Source organism: Leptosomus discolor, chromosome 6, assembly GCF_034619465.1.
Source record: "Leptosomus discolor isolate bLepDis1 chromosome 6, bLepDis1.hap2, whole genome shotgun sequence".
Lineage (NCBI taxonomy): Eukaryota > Metazoa > Chordata > Aves > Leptosomiformes > Leptosomidae > Leptosomus > Leptosomus discolor.
In genome coordinates this window covers 41,462,257-41,487,141 of record NC_141396.1, presented here as the reverse complement: position 1 = coordinate 41,487,141, position 24,885 = coordinate 41,462,257, and the positions used below count along the sequence as shown (strand labels likewise).

Sequence of the window (24,885 nt, the reverse complement as noted above, 5' to 3'; positions counted from 1 at the left end):
AACCAATCTATTTAACATGCATTTAGTAAAATAAATCAAACCTTAGGTGAGCCACCAGCTCTTTCTCTTCCATTAGGAAATCCAGAAGAACTTTGCTAGCATAGTTATATGCTTTTTCTATTTGTTCCACATACGCTCGCTCTTTTAAAGTATAGATGACCTCTTTAGCCACAGGGCAGGTAACATCACGTCCACATTCTCGCACAACATTTAAATATTTCCCTAGAAGCAAAAGGAGAGAATGACCCATATTCATACCTACTGTACACCCAACATGGAAACTTTCAGGATATGCTGTGAAATGTTTATGCTAAGTTCAACTAAAAGCTGTAAAGGATTTAGACACCTTTCGAAAGATGATACAGAATTTTAAAGTAGGCAACTAGTATCACGCCTAAGGAGTGGTTTTGCTTCCCAGTGGGGGCAAAGCATCTCTGCAGATAGCCAGAAACTTTGAAGATCTGATGCTGCACTTCAGAAGTAGCCTTAGGAGGGTTTTGTACTTATGGAAGAGAACAATGGTAGCCATCAGGTTGCACGCTTCAGTTATACACCTAAATGAAAACTCAGCATGTTCAACCTCAATTGTCTAGCTCCATCTAGCTAGCGGCTAGAAAACTGTACCCATGAAACAGAGCAGTAAGACAGACAGCTCCCCTTGCTGCTGGACTCCTTCCCAAGTGCTGTTATATTTATAGGATTTGGGGTTCTTTTTAAATCTGATTCTCCTGTTCCGCTGAGAAGTTCAGCTAGACAATCCCACAAACTGGCAAAGCAAAATGACATTATCTTTACACAAAGAATGGTAACGCTTGTCTCAACATTCCTGTTTCATCAGAAGCATATTCTTTACCTACCTGTGCTTAGTATTTTGTCAGCCATTTTCTGCAAGAATGAGGGAATCTGCTGCTGAACAACAGTATATCTTTGATCCCAATACTTGTCATTATAGTCCTCCTGAATCTTCTCCTTTTGCAGCTCATGTTCCTCCACCATGAACTCACTGAACAGTTAAAGCAGATGTTTAGAAGCAGGAAGTGGTACAATGAAGACTACTTTTTTTGATCTGTGAACTGGTAAGATGATCTATCAGAAATAAGGTCTCATGAAAATACATTCCACCCAAGAACTGAAATTAGACTGTATCTGTAGTAAAAGGAGAAGCATTATGCAGAGTGTTTCTGCTAATCTGCAATCAATTATGACAGATACAGAATTTTACAGGGTTCACGAAGCAAGTCTAAACACTACTTGGTTGTCAGGGTAGAGGTGAGAAATCTGGCCTTTGTCTGCCTTCTTACCATCAGGAAGGCATTAATTTTAGCTATTTTAACTTGAGTTTTGCCCCCCTTAGGATTCTGAAAATGTGGGAAACAGAAATGCTGAATTAACTATTAAATGCAGTGAAATGCTTCAAATGATTCTACAAAAGCCAAGCAACTTCAGTGTTGTTAGCTCACATCAGATTAGCATATTAGTGGACTACATTTAACATAGATTCATGGAGTTATCACACTCGTGCCCCACAAGAAGAGGGCTCACCCCTGCTGTGAAGAGGATGAGGATGTGAGAGGAGAATACTTAAAGGGGGACAGGCATGATAAGGCAGAATTTGAGTGGACTACATATTTGAACTGTTATGTTATTGACTTGCATAAAATTTCCTTGAATTTGGAAAAATAAAGCAAGTGAGTGTCTCTAACTGTACAACCACCGAATCAAATAGGAAACGTAGTTAAACACGCTCCAGCAGCTCCCCTTCCTTGCAATGCTGCCTTGTCTATCTGATGCTGTCAGGTCAAGGCCCCTAGGCCATGCAGACTCCACAGAGCAGAGGGATGGGTGCACTAAAAAAGTAGAAGCCAAAGACCTGAACAGTATTTCTTAACTTTCGCATTTCATTTTCATTCCTTGAGTCTTCTTTACCTGTACGGATCATTAATGATGCCTCGATATATCCACTTTTCCAGAATTTCAAAATAAGGCACGCTGGCTGCCTTGGTTAAATACAGGCACAGCTCCTGGGCCTGGCTGTCCCCCGTGTAATTGAAAGTCTTGTCATGGAGCAAGCTCAGGGTTGATCCTCCCATACACTCACCTTTATCCACAGAAGTAGCTAAAATTTAAAAATATAGATGTAAGACACAGAGCTGACGCAGATTAATCGCACAAGCTACGCTGTTAAATGCAATGAAGTTAGCAGTTGATTAAACGACCACCCTAAGTCACAGATCACCATGTCAGCTGTAGACCCCTGCTGTGAAGATGCAAGGCCATTCCACCACACAACCAAAAGCTTACAAATGTCCTGAAATGAAAGCCCAAATGATCCACAATCTAAAAAAACCAATAACCAAACCCAGCCCTTCAGGGAAGGAGAAATGAACTCAGGTAGACACAAGGTATATGGTGGCTTAGAGTCCAAAAGCCTCCTACACTGAGGGGACCTTGTATACAGGTCCACTTTGCAGGTGGTAATGGAAGAAACACAGACTTCAGTGACTTGCTTGAGAAAACTCTGATGTCAAAACCACTTCTGTTCTCAACTGTAACACTGAGGTAGCCGTGCATACAGCTTGAACACCAGGATTTAGGTAGGTTGATAGTGAAATTTGTACTTTGCTATCACAAAAGGGTCATTGGAACAGAGGAACTCAGTACTGCTGTGAGTTTTGGATTGAAGTAAAACTTAATGTAGTTGGCCAACTGCTGTGTTCTAAAAAAATGAGAATTTCAGCAAACGTGAAAACCAATCATCCAATTCCAGGTTGTAAATAGAATAGATAATTACATCCAGATAAATTCTCTGGGCTAAGTAGAGAGAAACATACAAGCATTCTCACGCCAAAGAGCTCAACCAAGATTACTGAGGTAACTGCATTTGTGACCAAGAACCTCATGCAATGGCACAGGCTGGGACCGGCTGGCTGAGGAGCAGTGCTGCAGAGAGCAACCAGGGTGTCCTGGCAGACAAGCAGCTGATCGTGGGTCAGCAGCACGTCCTTGCAGCAATGAACGTCAAGGGCACCCAGGGCTGCCCTGCCAGTGATTATTCCCCTCTGCCCAGCACTGCTGATGCTACACCTGGAACGCTGAGTTCAGTCTGGGGTCCCCAGTATGAATGACAAGATGAAGAGTCCAACAGAGGTTAATAAGATGGCGGGGGGGCTGGTGCCCAGAGTGTATAACAGCCTCAGGGGGCTGGGCTTGTTAGCCAAGAGAAGAGAAGATGAAGCTGGAAGTTGTCGAACATCATTCCCTCACTATCCAATGGATGGTTCTACAGGAGATAGGAGACTCCTCTTGGAGGAGAACAGTGACAATATTGAAAGGGCAAAAGTTACAGGAAGTGCAATTCCAGTTGGAGATACAGAAAGAAATGTTCACAAAAAAGGTGGTGAAGTCACGGGAAAGGACTCAGAATGGCGGGGGAATCTCCATCGCTGGGGATTGTCCAGACTCATTTGGACATGGCCCTGAGCAACCTGCTGTGGCTGTGATCAAGGGGCTGGACTAGAAACTTCCAGGGGTTCCTTCTGGTTGAATCGGTTTGCGGTTACACATCCACACACAGCTGGAGAAATATCTGGAAAGAAGCTGAGTAGAGACAGCAGTGGTGGAAACAACTGATCCGAAGGGCATGGATTGTGAAGGTAAAAGGCATGGAACTGCCTCCTGTCAGCTCTGATTCAGGGCAGAAGTCAGCCCTAGAGCCCAATGCTCTCAAAAAAGAGCAGTGCTCTGACAAGCACAATTCCCCTTGGCTTTCTTCTTTAATATAACATAAAATTAAAATGACATGTGCACTGCCTGTATTGCTACTTTGTACAGTTTTCAAAAGCCACTGTCATGCATCTGTCAAATGCTAATGACTTTATTTTTTAAAACTTACCAAGTGAAGCAAGAATCTCCAGGGTCCTCATTGTGGGCTGGATATAAAACCAGAGTTTCTGCAGTGACAGAAGTCCCTGTCTCTGAAGATGTTCCAGCTGGGTAATTAGTATCATGTATTCCTTGATTAGAGTCCGCATAGCAGCAGCCAGAGCATGATTTACCTGTCCATACTCAAAAGAAGATTTCTCCTCTATAAACCTGTAAAAAGCAAAATGGAAACTCTTTCAGGCAAGGCACCTTCTATCACTTTCAGGAATTTTATCTTCAGGACACTGTACAAGCACATGAGTAGGTATGTGCTGGAAAGTGCACCACTCTTCAGCTGGAGTTTCAGGTTCTGCATTTGCTGTGTCCCCCTACCTATTTTCCACCACCACATTTCCTAGTACAAAAAGCTGTGGGAAGACGTTTCCTCCTAAATTGCAGGGGAACTAGAATTATTTGCAAAACCATTATGTAAAAAGTAAGAGCCAGGATTTTCAAGGCAATTGTCTTTGCACAAGCAACATAAAAAGAAGGAAGCAACAAGCACCCAGACATGTGGTGGAAGGACTGTTGCTAACTTCTGACACCACATGCCACAGCAGGGATTCATTTGACCAGATTTAGATGGTTCCATACATGTTAGTGCAGAGACACAGATGCTTCTGAACACAAGTCATATTATAATCTGGAAGGAGACATGTAAAAGAGATCAGATGAATCACATCCTAGAAATGCTTCTTTCTCTTTGCTGACCTTCGAGGGACTTTGAATCAAATGCAAACATCTACATAACAAACACCTGCTGTTAGTGAAGTGTACCTTATACTAAGACCTTTTAACAATTACTTAAGGCAGCTATGAGAAACTAGGCAGCAGGTTCTCCTGCTCAGAAGCACACAAATGTTGGCTCAGTCCTGGACGCCCAGAGGAGAGCAAAAAGCAGGAAACACAGAGAAATTCACAGCAGAGTGGGAAAAGACAAGTCAGAATAAGCAGACACACCCTATTCACGCTTTGCCTGAATTTGCCAAGACCAAGTTTGGACAAAGTGAAGGTGAGGGGAATGAAAAAGTGAACTGGCAGCACAGAGGAGAAACTCAGCAAAAAGAAATGTAGCTAAAACAAATTTAAAGAAATAGTCATTCTTATTTTATATCCCCAAAGGTTTAAATTAAGCTTGGAAATTAACATCTGCACAATGACAGAGTCTCTGTTCTACAACCTCATGCTCAAAGGAGAACATCCTCTTCTGACAAAAGTCAACTTGGTACCTGGTTACAGCAGAGTAACTCGCTGCTACAGGAAGAATCCTGGTCACCAGCTCTTTGATGGACAAGTCCAAGTTTGGATCCACTGAAAATGCTCGGTTCTGCCTGCCTACGAGAGGCTGTGCTGTAATGTATCTGCCATCCACACCAATCAGAATGTACAGCAAGTCCTCCACAATCATGGATTCTTGGGAGGCTAATGGCAAGGTACCTGTTTTCAAAGAGAAGACAAAAAAAGAACACAATCAGAACATGCCATAGTGCTACCTGATCACCCATTTATTTCGGTCTAGTACCTGAAGCTTGAAAGGAAGACATGCTACCATTCAGAGAGAACAAAGGAAGATCACACAAAGCTGAATCAAGACATAGAGAAATAAAACTGAGGTAGGGTCAACTCTAAAATCATCTACCTTGCTTTACAGGAAAACAGAATCCTTTGCTCATGTACACCCAAAGCAAATCAAGTAGACATGGCTGTACATCTGACATCTGTGGCCAAGAGAATACCCAGCCACAGCTTGTGCTGCTGATCCTTCCACCCAAAAAGGCTAGTTATACTGGACCTGAGGAGCTCCAGTCTTGTCAACAACTCCCCCTACCTGCCCTCCACTGAAATATCCAAATATCAATAAAACAGTTCAAATACAGACACAAAGAAATGCTAGCCCAGCAAAAGCTACAGTGAACTGCAAACCCTAGGGTCTCTGAATGGTGCAGTCAACTACAAACCAACTGCAAAGAGGCATAAAGGACTCAACTCAAAATATAATCAACTGCATCAGAAGATCAGGGAACAGAGTGGCTGCAACACTAACAAAGAGCAAAGCTTATCTCATGAAACAAGGTAACAATCCCTCTCCATTTGTAGGATTGTATGTGAGAGAACAAATGGTTCTGAGCTTGCTAGGAACGTACCCTCACAGCATATTCCAAAAGGCCCTGGCAGAAACACACTGGTGGACAAGCTATTTAAGGGCACCTCCAAGAATGAGCCTACTCTTTTCATGTCACTCTTAGACGCAGCCCAAATCCACATCAGGAAGAAGCTACAGGTTTCTTGTAGAAGCCTCCACAGTTCTGGAGAATGGAAACATGAGTTCCTAACTCAACTGTTCTCTTCCAAAAAAAGCTCTTAAATCTCATTTATGAATACAAAACTATACGCAGCTCCGCCGAAAGCCAGAATACCATAGGGAGAGATTAGTCCCCTGCTGCTCTGGCAAGGAGAGAAATAGCAAATCAGGGAGATTGTTATAGTCTTACTGGAGAGGATATTGAGCTGAGTGGATTGATGAATACTCCCTTGTCAGGTGTGACTACAGGTTTTTCAGCTGAGAATACAGATGTGATACTCCTGCAGTAGCATTTTATGGAGGCTGTGACTCAAGAGAGAAAAAGGACAGGGAAACTCAAAACAGATTAGATCCCATGCATCAACAGTGGGGCTGGAATTTAGCATGGGAAAAACACTGTGAACAAACTAAGTTTGAGGTTTGGTTTTTTTTTGAACCCTGCTCTTCATCTGCAGAATGTAAGGAGCCAAGTTTTGCTGCTTTCATCCTAAGTGTGATGAATTCTGAACAAGTACAAAACATAAAAAGTTAATGCAATTTTCCCTATCTACCACATACCTATAGGTACCGTTGTGTCAGTGCTTAAACTGGTACCAATTAAGAAATCACCAATAAGTGCAGGTCTCTCATACACCCAGGATGGAAATACTGGAACGGGCTGACCAGAATTCTTCTTGTTCTGCTTATCTCGGAGGATTTTTCGTGTAAGCTCAAGAGGCTGTTGGAAAAAGAGAGACAGGAGAAGAAGAGACCTTCAGAAGTCCAAGAAATTTTGAATTTTAAGCAGAGTGACTGTAAACTGATAACCTGAGAACAGAAAGTAGAATACCTGATGTTTCAGCAGTACAGTGTAGGATTTGGTCTCCAAATACCATCTAGTCTATTGGTCTCAGTGCTGCAGAGGTGACTTTTTAATACAGTTGGCTGCCTTTTTATTAGAGGGCACCTCAAATAATGCCTTTTTGCACCCTTTCCCACCAGCCTGGGTACTAAGGCACACACAGGGGAGCAAAATGGGGACATGCACAACCACCAGGCAGATCACTAGTTTTGTGAAGTGCACCACGTGAACAGCAGCAAACTCCTTCCAGAAGCAGCAACATCTTATTCAAGGGGCACTTGCAGATAGGCTCATGAACACCTCTGAACTCGGTTTCTGCACAGTGCCCACTGAGTAACAGTGTGCCAAATGCAATCCAGATAATCCACCCATAGATAGCTGGAAAATGATGGAGTTTTTCACTCTGCATAGGAGTCAGTGAAGGAAGTGAGCTCTTAAAGACCAGAATACTTTCTACCCCTGGTTCTGGGTCTCTGACACTAAAATAAATGCACTGCAAGAATAATTATCAGCTGAAGAGGCCTGCAAGATGTACAACCTACACGAACATTTAGAGCCCCAAGCACACAAACACAGGACACAGGCTTATGAACGCCATTTCTTAAGGTCCACAGATGTGTATGTGAAATGGGAGATGCACAGGGTCATTTTACTTCCCTCTCATAGAAGGTCTCAGAGGAGAGAGGACACATACACATGAGCTTTGCATCTTAAAGAATTGCACTCTTACATGTGAGAGGAGGTTGATGCACGCTGTGGCTGGCCCCAGACATTTTTCATATTCTCAGAGCTGCCCAGTGCTGGGTCTTGAAATCCTTCAAACAAGCATCAGCTCTAGGACCTCTCCTCCAAGCAGCACCAGCTCCAGGACTGTTTGCTGCAGCCTCGCCACTGACATAACACCAGTACAATGTCCCCAGCTCAGAGAGGCACCCCAAAGCAACACTACATTCCTACTTACACTGTATATGTGTGATCTGCTAGAAGGACCTCAATTTCCTCTGCTCCCCTAACAGAAACAGGACCCTCATAGGAGGGTATAGAGAAGGATGAAGAGTCAAGTAAGTTGCTAGTAATTCAAAGGATGACTGAACTTCACATAAACCTGCAGATCTTGGTGTAGGACAGTACTTCACATGGGTAAACAACTTGAACCTCTTTATAAATCTTAAACCCATATAGTCAGAAAATAATACTCTATTGAAGTAGCACATAGTTTTACCTGTCTGTCACAATCTGGACACACAGACATTGGCCAAAAGATCAAAACATCATGTGCGCTTCCTGCATAATCTTGAGCTCCAGGTCATTAAAGGAAGACCTAGAATAGAAGATCTCCCTATATCACTGGCCATATGCAACATGGCTGGATGAACAAGCTTCTGCTTCGGAGAAGGGCAGCCACCATTACATCTTCCCAAATGGCAGGGAGGAATGAGTTGGAAGAAAAGCTCCACAAACCATAAACCTCACCATCACAACACCTCCATGAACGACGCAGACTAAGAAAGTATCTAAGTCCAAAAGCTTCTGAGGCATTGTGCTAAATATGGGAGACCACACAACCTAACGGAGCCAGGTAAGGTCTCAACAGCACATGGAGATGGAAGACAGTACTATAGAAGAGAGCTAGTTCAGTGAGATGGACTATATGAAAGTTACACCTTGGAAATTCAGAGACATTAAATAATTCATGTCTCCAACTGCCATAATCAAATCAGATCATACTCACAGAATGGTTTGGGTTGGAAGGGACCTTTAAAGATCACACAGTCCAATTCCCCTGCTGGGACATCTTTTACTAGATCAGGTTGCTCAAAGCCCCATCACGGCTGACCTTGAACACTGCCAGGGATGGAGCATCCCATCTAAACCTACCCTCTTTCTGTTTAAAACCACTGCCCTTTGCTCTGTCACTACAGGCCCTGGTAAAAAGTCCAACCCATCTTTCTTATAAGCCCCCTTTATATATTGAAAGGCCACAGTATGGTCTGCCTGAAGCTGCCTCTTCTCCAAGCTGAACAAACCTATCTCTCTCAGCCTCTCTCCACAGATGTGTTCCAACACTCGGATCACTTTCACCGCCTCCTCTGGACCTGCTCCAACAGGTCCATGTCTTTCTTGCACTGGGGACCCCAGAGCTGTATGCAGTATGCAGTACTCCAAGTGGGGGTCTCATGAGGATGGAGCAGAGGGGGAGAATCCCCTCCCTCCACCTGCTGGCCACGCTTCTTTTGATGCAGCCCAGGATATGTTTGGCTTTCCAGTCTGCAAGGGCACATTGCCAGCCCATGTCCGATTTTTTCTTTTTCACCAGTACCCCCAAGTCCTTCTCCGCAGCACTGTTCTCTATTCCCTTTACCCCCGAGTCTGTACTGGTAGCGGGGGTGGCCCTGACCCAGGTGCAGGACCTTGCACTTGGCCCTGCTGAATGTCACGAAGTTCACATGGGCCCACTCCTCCAGCCAGTCCAGGTCCCTCTGGATGGTATCCCTTTCCTTCACTGTATCGACTGCACCACTCAGCTTGGTGTCATCCACAAACTTGCTGAGGGTGCACTCAATCCCACTATGTCATTGATGAAGATATTAAACAGTATTGGTCCCAATATGGACCCTTGAGGGACACCACACATTACTGGTTTCCGTTTGGACATTAAGCCATTGACTGTAGCTCTTTGGATGCAGCTATCCAGCTAATTCTTTATTCATATAGCAGTCTCCTTTCCTTCTTGGCCCTGCAAAATATCTACTGTAAAACTCCCTGCTTCCATACTACACAAGAATAAGCTCCATAGCTCCCAGTGTCTGAGGGAAGTCCCTAAATGAGATGAGTTCATGATATTGTGAGGGAGCATGCTGGAACCTCTGTCCCTGTGAGTTCACAGCCTATGGGCTAGGGCGTGCCTGGAGTAAGGCTGTGGCATCTGTCCCTAATAAAAAGGCAGGGACTGAGGCCTATTCTTTACAGTGATCGTGAAAAGGAGCAGCCACAACCCCTGAAACAAAAGCAGAATCTTCTTCATCAAGGGACTGGTTCTTCTTAACTAGTGATTCTCTGGGATGACAAGAGGCAGGGAGTTCAACCAGCTCTAGTCTGAATTTGTTAACTGGCAGAGTTCAAAAAAGTTGACAGTTTTGGCTATAAAGGACACAGCTACCTGAAAGGGAACACATAACTTTCACCACCTCAATGATTCTTGGGCCAAAACTGGTCCAGGCAGCAACTCCAATCACTGAAAGATCACTGGATGATCTCTCTGACAGTGCCGAGTAATCACAGGGCAGATGGCACAGCACTGGTGGCACCAGTGACAAAGCACACATCTCAGGGGCATAAATCACCTTCTCTCTGCATCTTAGAATTTAGATCGTTGTCATTAGAGGCTTCGATGACAGCCTGGATAAAACTTCTAGGACTGAAAATGTGGCTCTTGGGTGTCAGCCTGGCACTTAAAAGGCCACAGGATAGGGTGGCAGTTTGTCACTGTCACATTGATGAACCTGCATCTGGTATCTTAAGCAACGACAGTGCCCAAATCCATAGAGGTAGAGAAAGAGCTCATCTTTGTGCTCAATGAAAGTCAACTGCGCCAAAGGGCTCCCCACACTACAGCCCTGGTGCCAGGGAGGATGGGCAGCAGTGGGCATACACTGGACCCAGAACACACAACCAAGGAGGAGCAGTGGGGGGAGCTGGGCTTTGCTGGGTCTGGCCAAGAGAAGGGCTAAGAGCAGCCTGCAACTACAGGAAGGATGAGTACGAAGATAATGGATGAAGCCAAGCTCCCCTCAGCAGTGGCAGGAGGTTGTGGCAGGAGGTTCAGGCAGCCACGGACACAACCTGCCTCTTGGGATATTGAGATCGGGCAGGAAGCAAGTTGGAATGGACCCCTGGAGATCATCTAGTCCAATTCCCCCATCAAAGCAGGTTAGCCTACAGCAGGTCACACAGGAATGCGTCCAGACATGTTTTGAGTATCTCCAGAGACACTTCTTCCCACAGAGGGGGAGCAGTCACGGTGGGTCTGCAGGGAGGTGGGGTATCTCCCTCCTGGGGGGGCTGCAGGACTCAGATGGACAAAACGACAGCTGCCCTGACTTAGTGCAGGTGATAGCCCTGTTGTGAGAGGGGGGCTGGACTGGACAACCCCAGCAGCTCTTCCCATCAGCGCCACAACGAACCTGTGCAAACACTGGCAGCTATCCTCCATGCCCGGTGAATGAAGACGGTGCCACGAGGACCACAAATAAGAGTTGCTCAAGTGAGACCCTCGATTCATTAATCAGTGTGAAGGACCACTCCAGGGCTTGTGCCAGTGCACAACCTGGCTTCTAGAAAAGAGATGGGGAAATAAATCAACTGCAATTATTATGACTACTTGACAGTCCTCTTGGGAAGTGGCTCTAGTGGAAACTCTGAGTCAAGAGATTTCAGCTATGTGAGTTGATACAGCCCTACTGACTCAATGGCCCCAAGCACCTGCTGATTAGGGCCTTTTATCAGAGTTTCAGCTCTTTAAGCCTGAGAAAAAGTACAAATGGAGCAGCAGGGAGGAAAAAAATTTTCATTGACTTGCATTGCCATTTCACTTCCTTTGGTTGTGAACTGCACATCCCAGAGAACATCACTTACTCTTCTTTCCTCTTTTAGCAAGTCCGCACATAAATCCTATTAGAAAGATGAGTTATCTTACTGGAAATTCATCTTCTCTCCACGATCTAAATCAACCACTTGTCTCAGATCATCTGTGAAGGATCTGGATGAGTCAGGCAAACAGTCTGTGCAGACATGTATTTCACAGTGCATGTGGAACTAGGCTGGTTTTAACACTGCCTGACAGTGAGAGGGGCTTGGACTCTCTCTGTTTAGGATTTGAATTCCCCATCATCACATGGACATACAGCCCTTCAAGCCGAGAGACCCGTCATGTGCCCACAGAGGGTCCATTCCGCTAGCTATCAACAGCTGAAGTGATCTGACCACTACAGCAAACTCCTCACTTGGTGGCAGATGCATCATCTACTGCCATGACCTTCACCAGGGACAGGAGGGTGTTCCCTGGAAGGTGTTAGCTCTGCTCAGCCATTGCCACAGAAAGATCTTCAGAAACTGAAGAGTAACTGCACATCTGCTGAGGAGCCGGCACGGGCAATAAACCATACGCAACCACAGCTGGACAGCTCAACAGCAAAGGTTAGCAGGACACATCGTGAACACAGATGCTGCCACGTGGCCAAGCAGGGCCAGCAGCGCCGCAGCGCGAGCAGCTGACCGAAGCATGCATCTCAGCGATGCAGACAGACCCCGTGCGCTAACAAGCCATAGGTATTCCTCCACTGAGCGAGGGGGCAGGACAGCCACAGTGGAGACTGCAGACGGAGAAGACCCCAGTGTGTGATTTCTGAGCCTCCATAAGCATGCCGGGATCGTCAGAAACAGTCACATTCAGAGTCCGGAGGCTTGTCCCCTGTTAGATTTTATTGACCGGTCATCAAAAGGTAGAACAGAAACAAACCTCTAGGACAAAGGTAAGCTGCAAAATTCTAAATGGAAGCATTTGCACATATTATAGAATCATAGAACAGTTTCAGTTGGAAAAGACCTTCAAGATCATCGAGTCCAACCTTTGTCCTAGCTCTACCAACACCACTAAACCATGTCCCTAAGTACAACACCTGCCTGTCTCTTAAACACCTCCAGGGATGGTGACTCCACCACCTCCCTGGGCAGGCTGTTCCAATGCCTGACAACCCTTTCAGTAAAGAAATTCTCCCTAATATCCAGCCTGAACCTCCCCTGGTGCAGCTTAAGGCCATTTCCCCTTGTTCTGTCGCTTGTTACTAGGGAGAAGAGACCGACCCCTGCCTCGCTACAACCTCCTTTCAGGTAGCTGTAGAGAGCGATAAGGTCTCCCACTCTTCTCCAGGCTAAACAGCCCCAGAACCCTCAGCCGTTCCTCACACGGGACATGTTCCAAATCCTTCACTAGCTTGGTAGCCCGCCTCTGTACCCTCTCCAGCACCTCAATGTCCTTCTTGTAGAGGGGGGCCCAAAACTGGACACAGTACTCAAGGTGCGGCCTCACCAAAGCCGAGTATTGTCCAACTGCTCACTCGCTACAGATCTCTGAGCATCTTTTCTTCTTCCCCTTCTCCCCATTTATCACTCTTTCACCTCTGCCCAAATAACCGTCTGTACACAGTTGCTCCTGTGCCTTCCACAGGCAAAATGCCCCTATCTTGACGCACAAGCTTTTCACCATATTTTTCTCCCCTCTGTCCTGTTGAGCAGGAGGAGTGATAAGAGTGGCTAGCCAACGTCAACCCAGTTCTTGTTAATAGTTTATACAGTATAGTTATTTATACAGATTATTATAGGAAACAGAAGTTGGGATTTAAGTAATAATCACCCTTCTGCACTTCCTACCTCGAGCCTGCTGAGAATTAAATAGCTGCTTAACTGTTCTCTAAGCCTGTGTCTTGCAACAATATAGTTTACTTCTACTTCTTCCTTTTTGTCTTTAGGATCACTTTGCAGCATTTATTTCAGGAGTTCAAATAGCTGAGTAGAGGAAACAGCTGTGTCTGCTTGGGGAATGATTACGTGAGGCATTGTACCCACACGATCTGCGATAGCAGAACTCCTAGCAAGGAGTTCACAATGGCTGCCAAGCTCCTGAGCAAGCACAGCTTAAAGCGGCTGTTTGAAATGGCAAAACAAAATTACATTAAGCCCTGCCCATCAGAACTGTTGTGGCCTAAACTTGACTTACTTTAGCTGACTTAAACAGGAAAAGATCACTTTCATTAAGAACAGCACAAAGCTTTAACATAATCTGACTAATAGATCTTGAGATGTAATTTAGATTTATCTGCCCAGATAGGAACATTTATAATTCCACTAGATGATAAAAGTTAAGAGCACGGCTATACACATGAGCGGAAGGGAAAGATTTTGTGGCCAAAGCTTGGGAAGAGAGAGTACCTGCTGTCCAGTGGAGTTGGCTGTGACACTGCCCAGCTGCTTGCGTAGCTCCTCAAGCTCCTGTAGAGATATCTTGGAAGCAGACAAGGGAATGGAAAAATTTGTGCTGCCACTGGTTGCTGTATTTGCTGCAAATTCTGCCCTTTCTTTAGCATTTTGTTGCAAATACTGGAGTGTCTATACGTACACAAAAAAAGAAAAGATTTTGTGAACATGGTCAGCACACACTAAAGCAAAAAAAACATACGCAATTCTCAGTACTGTTTTAATAATTAAGTAAATGCTAGAACTGGTTATCTGTTGATTTCAACACATTTCGCTGAACATTATCACCAGAAAGCACGCTGTACTTAAAGTCATTGCACTGTTGCTACTGCTGAATATTTATAGCACATCCAGTTCTAAAGGGAAAACAAACCTCTTTGTCTTCTGTGAGTTTTGACAGCAGATAAACTAAAGAATCTAGATGTCTTGTATTTTTAGACTTCAGCTCATCGTACTTCTTTAAAAAATCTTCAGGAGTTCGAGAAAACTCTGCTATTTTTACCTGTAAAACACCACATTAATATTAAATGTTTAATGTATGTTGTTATCACGCACTCCAAAGAGGAGCATTGTGCAAGGATGGAGACAAGGTGCAGGCTGCTGCTGCCATCAAAGTACTTCAGGGAACAGGTTTTGGACTGAATGCTGCAGCATTGGTCTCCTGCTAACAGTTACCCTGGAGGAGATCAGGGTTCCTGGCACTTCAGGTGGTGAAGGGACTGGAGGAGAGAAAAGACGAAGGTAAGCACAAGATCTGTTCCAAGGCTCACTTTGCACATGCTCAGTCTGAAGCAATATAATTTTGTGTCAGCAGGTTTACTAAGGGATTTGGCATTGATGAAGTCATGGCTGGATACTAGGCGCACTCTGGGGACCCCACTAGCCAGAGAGACATCAACAAACTGGCCTGAGCCCAGTGCAGAGCCATGGAGGTAGCAGGGCGTACCGCCCATTGCCCAAAGGGGTTACAGCCCCTGCTGCTAGGGGCACAGCAAAAGCACCACAGGTACTGCCACAAACAGCAACACAGAAAATCCCAGCCAGTCCTAGGGAAACGGTCCTTTCTGGAGAGAGCAGTGACCCTGGGACACGGCCAGAGAGACAGAGGGATCTCCTGGAGATCTTCAAAACACAGCTAAGCCGTCTGCTGTAGCTGTGACGCTGGCCCTGCTGCGAGCAAGGGGTTGGACTGCAGGCCTCCAGCTGTGCCTCCTACTTAAATGTTTCTACAGGTCTATGAACTGTAGCTGGCAGTGTAAATGATGCATAAGACTGGAATTAGAGAAGACAGTCAGTTCAGGCTACAAAGACTTGAACTTTCAGACAGAGTTAGCTATTTTCTAGCACTTATATCTTGCCTGATAGATTGCTTTTAAAACCAACAATGACAAGCAGTATCATGGCCACAGAAGCATGCCTGGTCATGAGGGTGTCAGGCTTTAATCCCTAATACTTGGGTGATATTAAAAAAAAAAAAAAAGTCAGGTATTGTTCATATACTTGCATTTTACACAGTTATTATTTTTCATTTGTTTTATTCCTCCAGAGGACAACCCCTCTAATTAAAATTTGAAACAACCATCACAGGCACAAAATAAGCTCCTTCTTTGAACTATCCCCCCCACCTCAGTTCTAACAATCCTTCTTGTGTTCGTTCACCAGTCTCTCCAAGATGCAAGGATTTTACCTTTTTCCTGACATAATCTTTAAATTTTATGCCCTAAATTGAGATTCCAGATCAGATTAGCCCATTTTTTTTTTTACCAATGCCAACATGACTTTGCTGTTATGCTCAGAAAAATTTGGGACAGCCATTACCCCTCCCAACACATGTCCAGCTCTGCACCCACAGAAGCTATCTCCCAGAAGATTCAAGCAAGGGAAACGTAGTTCATGTCACTGGCCAAGAGAAATCACACTGAGGAATGTTTATCTTGAATTTCTCCTTAGGGATGACTGTGCTGCCAGAGGATGGAACCTCTGTCAATGACTGCGAAGGAAGCACGCCCCCTCAGAAGTGCTGCCGGCCACCCCCGTAAGGTCTGTGATTACGGGACATGGACGCTTACCTTTGCACTGTGGGCAGAGACAGTTGTGGTCACGTAAGGTGTTCGATTCTTCTGCAGAAGATCGATGTAGACTTCGGCCCCTTCCCCACCATGAACACGCAGGAGGCTGAGCAACTCGTTGACATCGTGGTGAATGCGGAACTCGCTCATACTCCCACCCGAGGCTACAAGCTCTGTGGGCCGCAGAAATGAAGGTGGACAATTACTATTTTACTTCTGCAAATGAAAACATACCCACACCAACAATATTTTCTGACTGCACTGTGAGCCTGAAGGGTAAGCAAACATTTGACTGGAACAAAAAAATACACATAAAGAGAGGAAGCAAGCAAAACAGACATACCCATTATCATGTCTGACTCAATTATACTGGTACAAACCCCACTTCAGATGTAGGGGAGCCGGTGGGAGATTTTTCAATCTCAAAATCACACTGGCAGTGGAAGAGTTACTGAGTTGTCATCAGAAGTGCTATTCTCGTACTGACAGACTGCAGACACAGCTGAAACTGCTGGCTTCAGCAGCCCACCCATACTGCTGCTTCTGAAGTTATTCAAAAGCAGTTTTTCCAAGTTTAGGGGTCTTTATATTCTACTGTCCATTTTATTAACAGACAAGCACCAAATTCTGAAAAGTTACTTCAGTTACGGTAGCAGAAGTAAGAGCCTGGTCGAGGTACCATGCAAGTATAGAGTTTAATGTGACACCCTGTACAGATGTAGAATATCGAGCATATGGACACACTTTTAGTTTGACAAAATCACCGAATCATTTAAGCTGGAATGGATCTCTGCAAGCCAAGGCAACTCTCCACCCAAAACTGAGTCAAATCAGAACAGGCTGCACAGGGCCCTGTCCAGTTCAAGCTTAAAACTCTGAGGAACCAGATCCCCCCACCACTCAGAGCCCTGATCCTCACATGGAAACACCTTTTTCTAATATCCAACTGGGGTTTCCCATACTGCAGCTTGTGCCAGTGCCTCTGGGGCTCTCGTTGTGCCCTTTTGAGCAACGTCTGGTCCTGGCACCTCTGGGACCCCTTTGGGCAGGGGGAAATGCTGTTGAATCCCACTCCACCTCCTTGTCACCATAATCCCCAGCCCACAAACTCCTCATCTCTACTGTGGGATGTGTGAAATTGCCAAAAGCTGCCCCTCCTGTCACCACGGCTGCCAAAGGATGTATCAAATGTCACCAGCCTCAGAAGTAAGGATCGGCACTAGTAACGACCTCCAGTTCCCCCATGGGCTGCTGAAGTGACCACGGGTCAAGAGCATAAGCAATTAGGGGAGGCTGGGGGAGCTGGGCTTGCTCAGCCAGACCCAACGGCTTGTCCCCCTGCCCAAAGGGGTCTCGGAGGCCCCAGGGCCAGGCTCTACTCGGAGGGGCAGAGCGAGAGCCCCAGAGGCACCGGCACAAGCCGCAGCACGGGAAACCCCTGCCGGCCCCAAGGAAACAGCCCTTCCCCATGCGAGCGGGGCTCAGAGTGGCAGGGGATCCCCATCCCCGGAGATGCCCCGACTCGCCCGGACACGGACCCCAGAGCCCTGCTGCAGCTGAGGCGTTGGCGCTGCTGGGAGCGGGCCGGAGACCTCCGCCCAGCTGCCGCGGCGGGTCCCTCCGCTCCCCGGCCGCTTCCCACCCCGGCTGGCCCGCAGCAGCCCGCGCCTTCCCCCAACCTCCGCCGCGGCTCCGGGCAACGCCTCGGCGCCACCCCGGCCCTACCTGTCTACCCGGAAATACTCGCTGCCAGCGCCCAGAAGCGCGGGTTCGCGCATGCGCACACCCCCCTCCAGCCGTCCGGAAGCGTGCCCCGCGCATGCGCCCCCCCCCGTGCCCCTTGCCCGGGCGATGCTGGTGCTGCTGCCAGGGCTGCGCCGTCGCCTGCGGGAGGGGCCGGGGCCGCCCCCGCCCTTCGCCTTCGTCCCCAGCCGCCTCCGCCTCAGCCCCCACCACCCGCTCCTCGAGGTGAGGGGTTGCCTCCCCGTGCCGGGCTCCCTCAGAGCCCCCCCCGGGCCTCTCCCGGCGCGGGTCCCGCTGCGGCCTGTGTGCCCGCAGAGAAGAAGGGTTTGCTCTGCGGAGGCAGGCAGGCCGGCCTGCCCACTGCCTGTCTCTCTCCTCCTCTCCTAGGATGGGGACGTTCACAGGCACCTCTACCTCCAGGGTGTCCTCACCGGCCTGGCGGAGGTGGCGGAGAGACCCAAGTAAGTGAGGCAGGGTCCGCACGCCGCCCCGGCATCGCGATGGCTGCAGGTGTGCCTCTTAGTTCCTGTGTGGCGCTCCGCGTCGTGTGGGCAGCGGCACCGCTGGTATGAACCCTGTCCACTCACGGCGTGCAGGTGCGAGGCTGGGATGGGTGCCATTCCTCTCGTCCGTGGACTTTAGAGGCCAAGGAGGAGAAATAAGTTAAAAAGGAGAAGACACGGACACATCACAAAGCAGTTGATAAAGGAAAACGAAGTTATAGAGTTTGCAGACCTCACGGTCCTGCTGAAAAGGTCAAAACTCGGTACTTCGTGCTGCAGCCACCTCTCTGTCTAAATACTGCCTTCTTGTGCTTGCTGGATGTGATGTCATCTCACTGAGTTCCCCAAAAGCAGATAAGGCATCTGTAATATGTCTGAAAATTGGGATTGTAGCTAAGCAAGAGGATTTATGTGGCAGGTTCTTATTTACCCAGTCAAAACAGTGCGAAAACTGTGTGATACGGACAGCCTCAATTAGAAAGGCTAAGCCTGGGGAAGAATCTTCATCTTACTTTAAAACCTGTGTATAAAATACTGTGAGGATTGTGTGAGGTTATCCTACAGGTGCCTGTTAAACAGCATCACAAAATTTTAACCCACAGCTGCAACTTTAAGGATCAACAGCTTATTTCTGACATTGCTGCTTAGTGTTTATTCTTAATTGAAGCATGGCTTCACAGGATGATAATCTGTACGATGCTCAAGCCATGGTGCCAGTTTCCAGCTGCCAGCGCCATCATGATCTTCATTCCATTGTGCCTTGCATTGAAGTGTTATTCGCAAAAAATGCCACAAGTAAATAAAATCGTCTAGAGAGATGTGTGCAGCTTAAATTAAGGCTTTAATTTCATTTAAATCATGGATGTCTCAATTTCCCCGCAGGGTGTCTGAATTCAGTTGCCACAACTCTGGGTGCTGCCAGGTCTTCGATACTCTGGAGGGCTATGAACACCACTACAATGTGCTGCACAGGAACGTCTGCTCCTCCTGCAAGCGCTCCTTTCCGTCGGGGCATCTCTTGGATATTCACATCTTGGAGTGGCACGACTCGCTGTTCCAGATAATGGCCGAGAAGCAAAACATGGTGAGTCTCTGTGCACAGCGTGGGCTGGCACCCTTGGAGACCAGCTGTCCGGGGAGGGCATCCCTGTCTCCAGCTGACCCCGCTTGCCTTTTCCAATTATGCCTTTGGGTTTTTTTATTCCTGCCTTTCAGTACAAGTGCTTGGTAGAAGGCTGTGCGAAGAAGTTCAAGAGCAGCAAGGAGAGAAAGGATCACTTGGTCACCGTTCACCTTTATCCTGCTGACTTTCGGTTTGATAGACCGAAGAAAGTGAAAAGGTAACCGCAGAACTGCAATAGCACAGCTGCTTTTCCCCTGTAGGGGTGGTGTGCTTCTCTGCTGTCGCACTGCCTTTCCAGAGTAAGCAAGTTTATGTCCTAAGAGGCTCAGAAATGACGTCTTCTGCTGCTCGTAAGAAGAGCTGAACTTGCAAGTCTTTCTGCAGCAGTGTTTTACTTCACGCTGAAGTCTATCTTATTTCTCCCCCATGTGGCTCCAGGCTATTGCATTAAAGGGCAGAGGAATTTGGCAGAAAATGAACCTCATTGCATTCCTCTTGTCCTCAGATATCAGAGGGGCTGAGGATGACTGGGCTTAGCTTCTGAGTGATGCCCAATGTGGCTCTAGGAGTCCGATCACGTCCAGTATCAGTCTGGTAGCGCTTAACAGCTCATGTGGCTAGAGAGATAATTGAACTGTCATGGTTACGGAGTCCCTGCACTGTCAGTCTGGAAGCGTTTGACAAGACGAGCACAGCCACATGTAGGAGTGTGGTCGTGTTCAGAAGAGAGAAGAACCAGATTGATAATAGTGCAGTTTATTGGAGCAGCAACAGGTACACAAGTTCTTTGGATTGCCAGTGATAAATTCACTGTCTGCAAAGCACGTGCAAATTGCAAATAAGCATAACACAGCATGGCTGTAAAGCACACTGAGTTGTAAAAGCAACTCGTCAGAGATTTCTGAGTTTCCCAGGGAGCACTCGGTGTAACCGACTGTTCGAGTCTTACGCAAAGGCACCCCTATGGGGGAGAAGAGAGGCTCAGCCCCTCGACTGATCCCAGAAGTCTAAGATGGTCCATGACTTGTCATCGATGGTATCTTCCCTAACATCCTTCTCTCATAGACCATTTTTATACAATTTTTTATCTTTCAGGTGGAGCTTGAGGGTCTCTAGTCATGCGCACCTTTGTTATGATTGGTGTAATGTTCTCTCACTACACTTTTAAAGGTATAGACCAGAGAAATCCAGGGCACAAGCTCGGTGAGGGGTGGTCACACCTTGAAGGTGGGTAGCTTTTGGACTGGAGGTGCGTTTTAGTATTATAATGAGCAAAGTTCACCCAAAGGATGGTATTTTGTCAAAAAATAACAGCATGTTGGCCCAGGGTAGCGACTATGCAGCTTATCAGTTCCTTGGTACCATCAAGTTCCCATCCCGGCAGTGGTATCACAGAGCCTAGTGACGGTGTCTCCACTCTGCTCTACCCTCCCTGCTGTTTCTCTCAGAGTCAGCACATCTAGCTCCCCTGATGTTGCCAACACCCAAGGTTGCCTGGGGAGCTTTTGTGGGATGGATTCCTTGCATACCTGCTGCACTCTGTTCTGTACCGTTCCTTAATGTGTAAACAATGCTGTAGCATTAATATAAGTTTAATTCCCAAGTCATCTCTAGCATTTATTCCACACAGGCTCTGCTCCCTTCCTGCCATCTCAAGTGTAAATGCAAAGCCCCGGATCTCTCTGCGTCACTTCATGCACGTTTCCTGCTTTGCTCTCCAACCCTTTGCAATATTCCCATTCCCCAAAAGCACAAGTAGATTAGAGGGAGGCTTTGTAAGTTTGGGGCAAGTTTGGCAACGAAAGTTGAAACGTGTTCTGCTCTGAACGCTTCAGGGTGTGCCAGACTGAAAAGGGGAGAGATGGTCAAAGACTGTGCAAGCAGGCCCAGCCGTGGACTAGTAAAGTGGCTTGGCATTTAGGGAAGAAAGAAACTGCTGCTGACCCCTTAGTCAGGGATCAAAAGCTTATGGGTCACCTTTGGCTGTGGCATGGCATCAGCTAAAGGACAGTCCTCTTGGGGAATCAAGCCGCTTTATGGACTGAAGAAAAGAACTTGGGCACAAAGCTGTGTGCTGTAATGCAGCAGCCCTGAATACTTCAGTAGAAATTGATACAAACCTGTCACGCAGCTCTCCAGCAACCTTTTGACTCCTCCTGGTGGTTTACACAGACAAATCTCTGTGCCTCCATTGCAGTAATTCACCCAAATTGGACTTGGCCTGTTTCATCATGAAGTAATTTTCATTTCCTTTCCTGTTTCGTCATGAAATACTTCTCATTTCCTTTCCTCTCAGCTTACTGAGAAAGGATTTAAAATTTTGTATCTGCAGTGGCCCCAAGCACATGAGCTCTCCCACAAAGCAGGGTGCCAGTATGCTGGTGGATGTGAGCGTGGAGACGTCGGAGCAATTCCAAGTGGACCCCATGGAAATAGGGCCCAGTGAGGACATGGAGATCCGTCAGCTTGCAGCCAGCCCCAGCTCCTCAGTGCCAGAGAAACGACTCTATAAATCCAGGTCTGTACTGCTGGCCTCCACAGGCAAAAATTTCTGGGACCCTATCATCTTAATTGCATTTTGCACTGCCTAGTGCAGCACGGCTCAGGGTGTTTCTGTGCTGAGGATAAAAGAGGTACGATTTCTGTGGTTTAAAAGTAAAAGCCATTTTTAAAAGAGGAAAGCGTAAAGAAGGACGGAGAGCGCATACGTCGTGAAAGCTGTGGCAGTAAGTTCCTGTCAGTCTGCCTGCCCATGATCTCTTCCCAGGGTACTGCAGAATGGCGGGGGGCTGAAGAGAAGAACTCTGTCCTAAAATACTCAAATTTCATTCCTGCTTTTTAACACTTTGCCATCCTAGCTGACTCGGGGCTGAGCCAGTGCATTGCACTGCAGCTGTCTGTGCTCCCATGCAGTCACAGGACAAGGCACGAATAAAGCAGGTGAACATCCTACTCTGAATCGTAGGTTTTGCAAGGCCAGAGCAGCATTGCTGGTTTTTCTGTTGGGTTTTGGGCTTTTTTTACATAAAATCTTTACAAAAAAGTTGAAACTGAATTGCCTAGCGCTGGCTTGCCTTGCGATCCCCCTCACTATGTGCTGTAAAACCTGTACAAGATACAAGGTAGCTGTCGAAAGGTCACCACCCCCTTCCCAGTGTCATTTTATCCACAATTTTAATTGTCCCTCAGCATCAAGGTTAGTATGGTTTTTCCTGAACTATTCCAGTTAGCAAAGGGATGCTTGTGTTTTGAGTTGGCCGCATTTGTGCCACGCTGGCAGTCTGGAAGCAGTACTGGATGAGCCTGTGACTGTGCTGGAGCGCCGTGTGGGGAAACCTGCTTCTGTCCTCGGCTCCCTCTCACTTTCACTGGCATCAGCTCTGCCTCTCAAATGAGGTGAGTGTCGCCGTTCCAGGGCTCTCTTAACGAGTTGTGGAGCCTGAAAGTGCTCGCGACACGCTATGGCCAGTTGGGTCTGCTTTCGTCTGTCAGGGTCTGTCTGTCCCTAAGCAGCTGCCACGGTGACATTTTAAACTTCACTGCTTTGTCCAGTGTAACAGCTTATAAACCAGAAAGAAGCCATCCCTTGAATTCTGTGTGATGCAGCAGGTCAAAAAGAGAACTTGCTGCTGAAAGGCCACACTTTTACTGCTGCTTCTGCTCAAAAAAACTACTGCAACTGCCCAGTGGCGTATTATGTTTTATAATAGCGTACACCCGGTTGTAAAGAGAGGAGAGGCCTCCAGAATGTAAATTAAATGTGCAGAATAAATGGGAAAGCAGACCAGTATTTCACCCATTTTTTGAATTACGTTTTGGTGAATTAGTTGTCCTGGTCCTCTGATACCTTGCTCTTCCCACTCAGGGAGCTTGAGATGCTTCACAAGGCATCCTGGTGATCCTGCAAGAGGTGGGCTGTTAATGTGTAATAAAGCGTGTCTCCCTTTCCAGGATCCCATCCACAATTTGCTTCGGACAAGGTGCCACCCGAGGATTTAAAGGACCAAGGAATAAAGTCTGAAGGTCAGTGCTCCACACCTGTACGAGATGAGAAGGCGCCAACCGCTGCTGCCTGCAAATGTTAGCAATGGCACTGTGGCCGAACAGGGGTATTTGCAGTTGTGTGCGAGGGTCCTGCTCCTTACAAGGAAGGCAGAAGGACAAAGCCAGGGATTGTGCGGCAGCAGTTTAGGATCCATCAATACCTTGGGAGGTGCTTTGCTGCAGTCCCTTCGTGTCACTGTGCCACCTCCCTTTGGCAGCATTTCAGAGCTGAGCCATGCCTATGTTTATTCTTCCTGAGACACAATGCTCTCTTTTTCTGATCCCCTCTGGAATCAAGCTACAGATAAATTTGTCTGCCCCTGCACTGTGAAGTTTTGGGTCTCATCAGTGCCAGGACCGCTCTGGGCAGCAATGGCTTTCTAGATAGGTGGTCGCATCTTGCCCGAGCTTGCAAATGGCAAATGCTGTTCTGAAGCTCCAGGCAGCTGCGGGGATCACACAGGCTTTGTGAAAAGCTTGCAAGGAATCACTGCCAAAAATGGAGCAGGGATAACACCGAGCAAAATACACTGTGTTCCCCCTTTCTGCAGGAAGCCCTGCAGCCCCCCAGCCTCCTCAGCTGGCCTAGGGGTCACACTTCCCTGCCAGCCCTGCTTGCACAGGGAAGAATCAAAATAAAATCCAGAGGAAAAGTAGTGTAGATTTAATTTTTTCAACTGAATTCTTTTTGTTTTCTCGCAGTGTTTTTATAGCTCCCAGCAAGGACAGCCCATGGGACAGCACACAGACATGGGGCGCGTTGAACTCCACATCAGTTGCTCACAGAGTCTCGGACTGTGGAGGAGCACTGCGATATGGAGGTGAGAGGAGATCAGCTGCTGGAGCTGAGCCTCTGCAGGCTTTTTTTTTTTTTTTTTTTTGCCATTTGGGGGGAAAAATATATACAAGAAATTCTAAGACAAAGTCTGCTGACTGTGTGGAAGCTGGAGCCACTGACAAAATGGAAAAAAGAAAACAGAAGGAAAAGCGTTGGGCCCTAATTCTGACCTTCTCCACCTCACTGAAGTCTGCTCTGCTCCCCGGCATGTGCTCCAAAATCCACGCGGAAGGTTTGCCTAGGCCAGGGAAAGCATTCTGGTGCCTTGCAGCTCATTTCCACGGGGAGATAAAATAAAGTGACTACCAACTCAGTGAATGAATAAATAAAAGGGATTTTTACAAAATTGCTTTGTAGACAATTTAAATGCTGTTTTGAAGCCCAGACAGTATCAGATGTGAAGAATAAACCTGCCTTTGCTCCAAATACCCCCAGAATCAGGTTGAGATGGAGGTTATTTTTCATCTCC

At 46.9% G+C, this 24,885-nt stretch overlaps 2 protein-coding genes across 2 annotated transcripts in view; one reads left to right on the top strand and one right to left on the bottom strand.

Moving 5' to 3' along the window:
- Positions 1 to 16,344, bottom strand: part of TUBGCP2 (tubulin gamma complex component 2) — a 33,747-nt gene extending 17,403 nt beyond the window's left edge. Inside the window, exons 1-9 of the mRNA XM_009953947.2 lie at positions 16,166 to 16,344; positions 14,470 to 14,598; positions 14,052 to 14,228; positions 6,782 to 6,941; positions 5,151 to 5,358; positions 3,893 to 4,092; positions 1,927 to 2,116; positions 858 to 1,003; positions 42 to 222 (exon numbers count right to left, since the gene is read on the bottom strand). Coding sequence (XP_009952249.1) covers positions 42 to 222; positions 858 to 1,003; positions 1,927 to 2,116; positions 3,893 to 4,092; positions 5,151 to 5,358; positions 6,782 to 6,941; positions 14,052 to 14,228; positions 14,470 to 14,598; positions 16,166 to 16,315 — 1,541 coding nt within the window. The 5' untranslated portion in view covers positions 16,316 to 16,344. The remainder of the gene's footprint in view (positions 1 to 41; positions 223 to 857; positions 1,004 to 1,926; positions 2,117 to 3,892; positions 4,093 to 5,150; positions 5,359 to 6,781; positions 6,942 to 14,051; positions 14,229 to 14,469; positions 14,599 to 16,165) is intronic.
- Positions 16,345 to 17,941: 1,597 nt separating this feature from the next.
- Positions 17,942 to 24,312, top strand: ZNF511 (zinc finger protein 511). Its single transcript, XM_086467313.1, has 7 exons — positions 17,942 to 18,133; positions 18,296 to 18,369; positions 19,294 to 19,495; positions 19,627 to 19,751; positions 21,867 to 22,052; positions 23,486 to 23,557; positions 24,281 to 24,312. Exons 1-6 carry the CDS (start codon positions 17,942 to 17,944, stop codon positions 23,553 to 23,555), a joined length of 849 nt encoding a protein of 282 aa, XP_086323439.1. The 3' UTR covers positions 23,556 to 23,557; positions 24,281 to 24,312.
- The last annotated feature ends 573 nt before the right edge of the window (positions 24,313 to 24,885 follow it).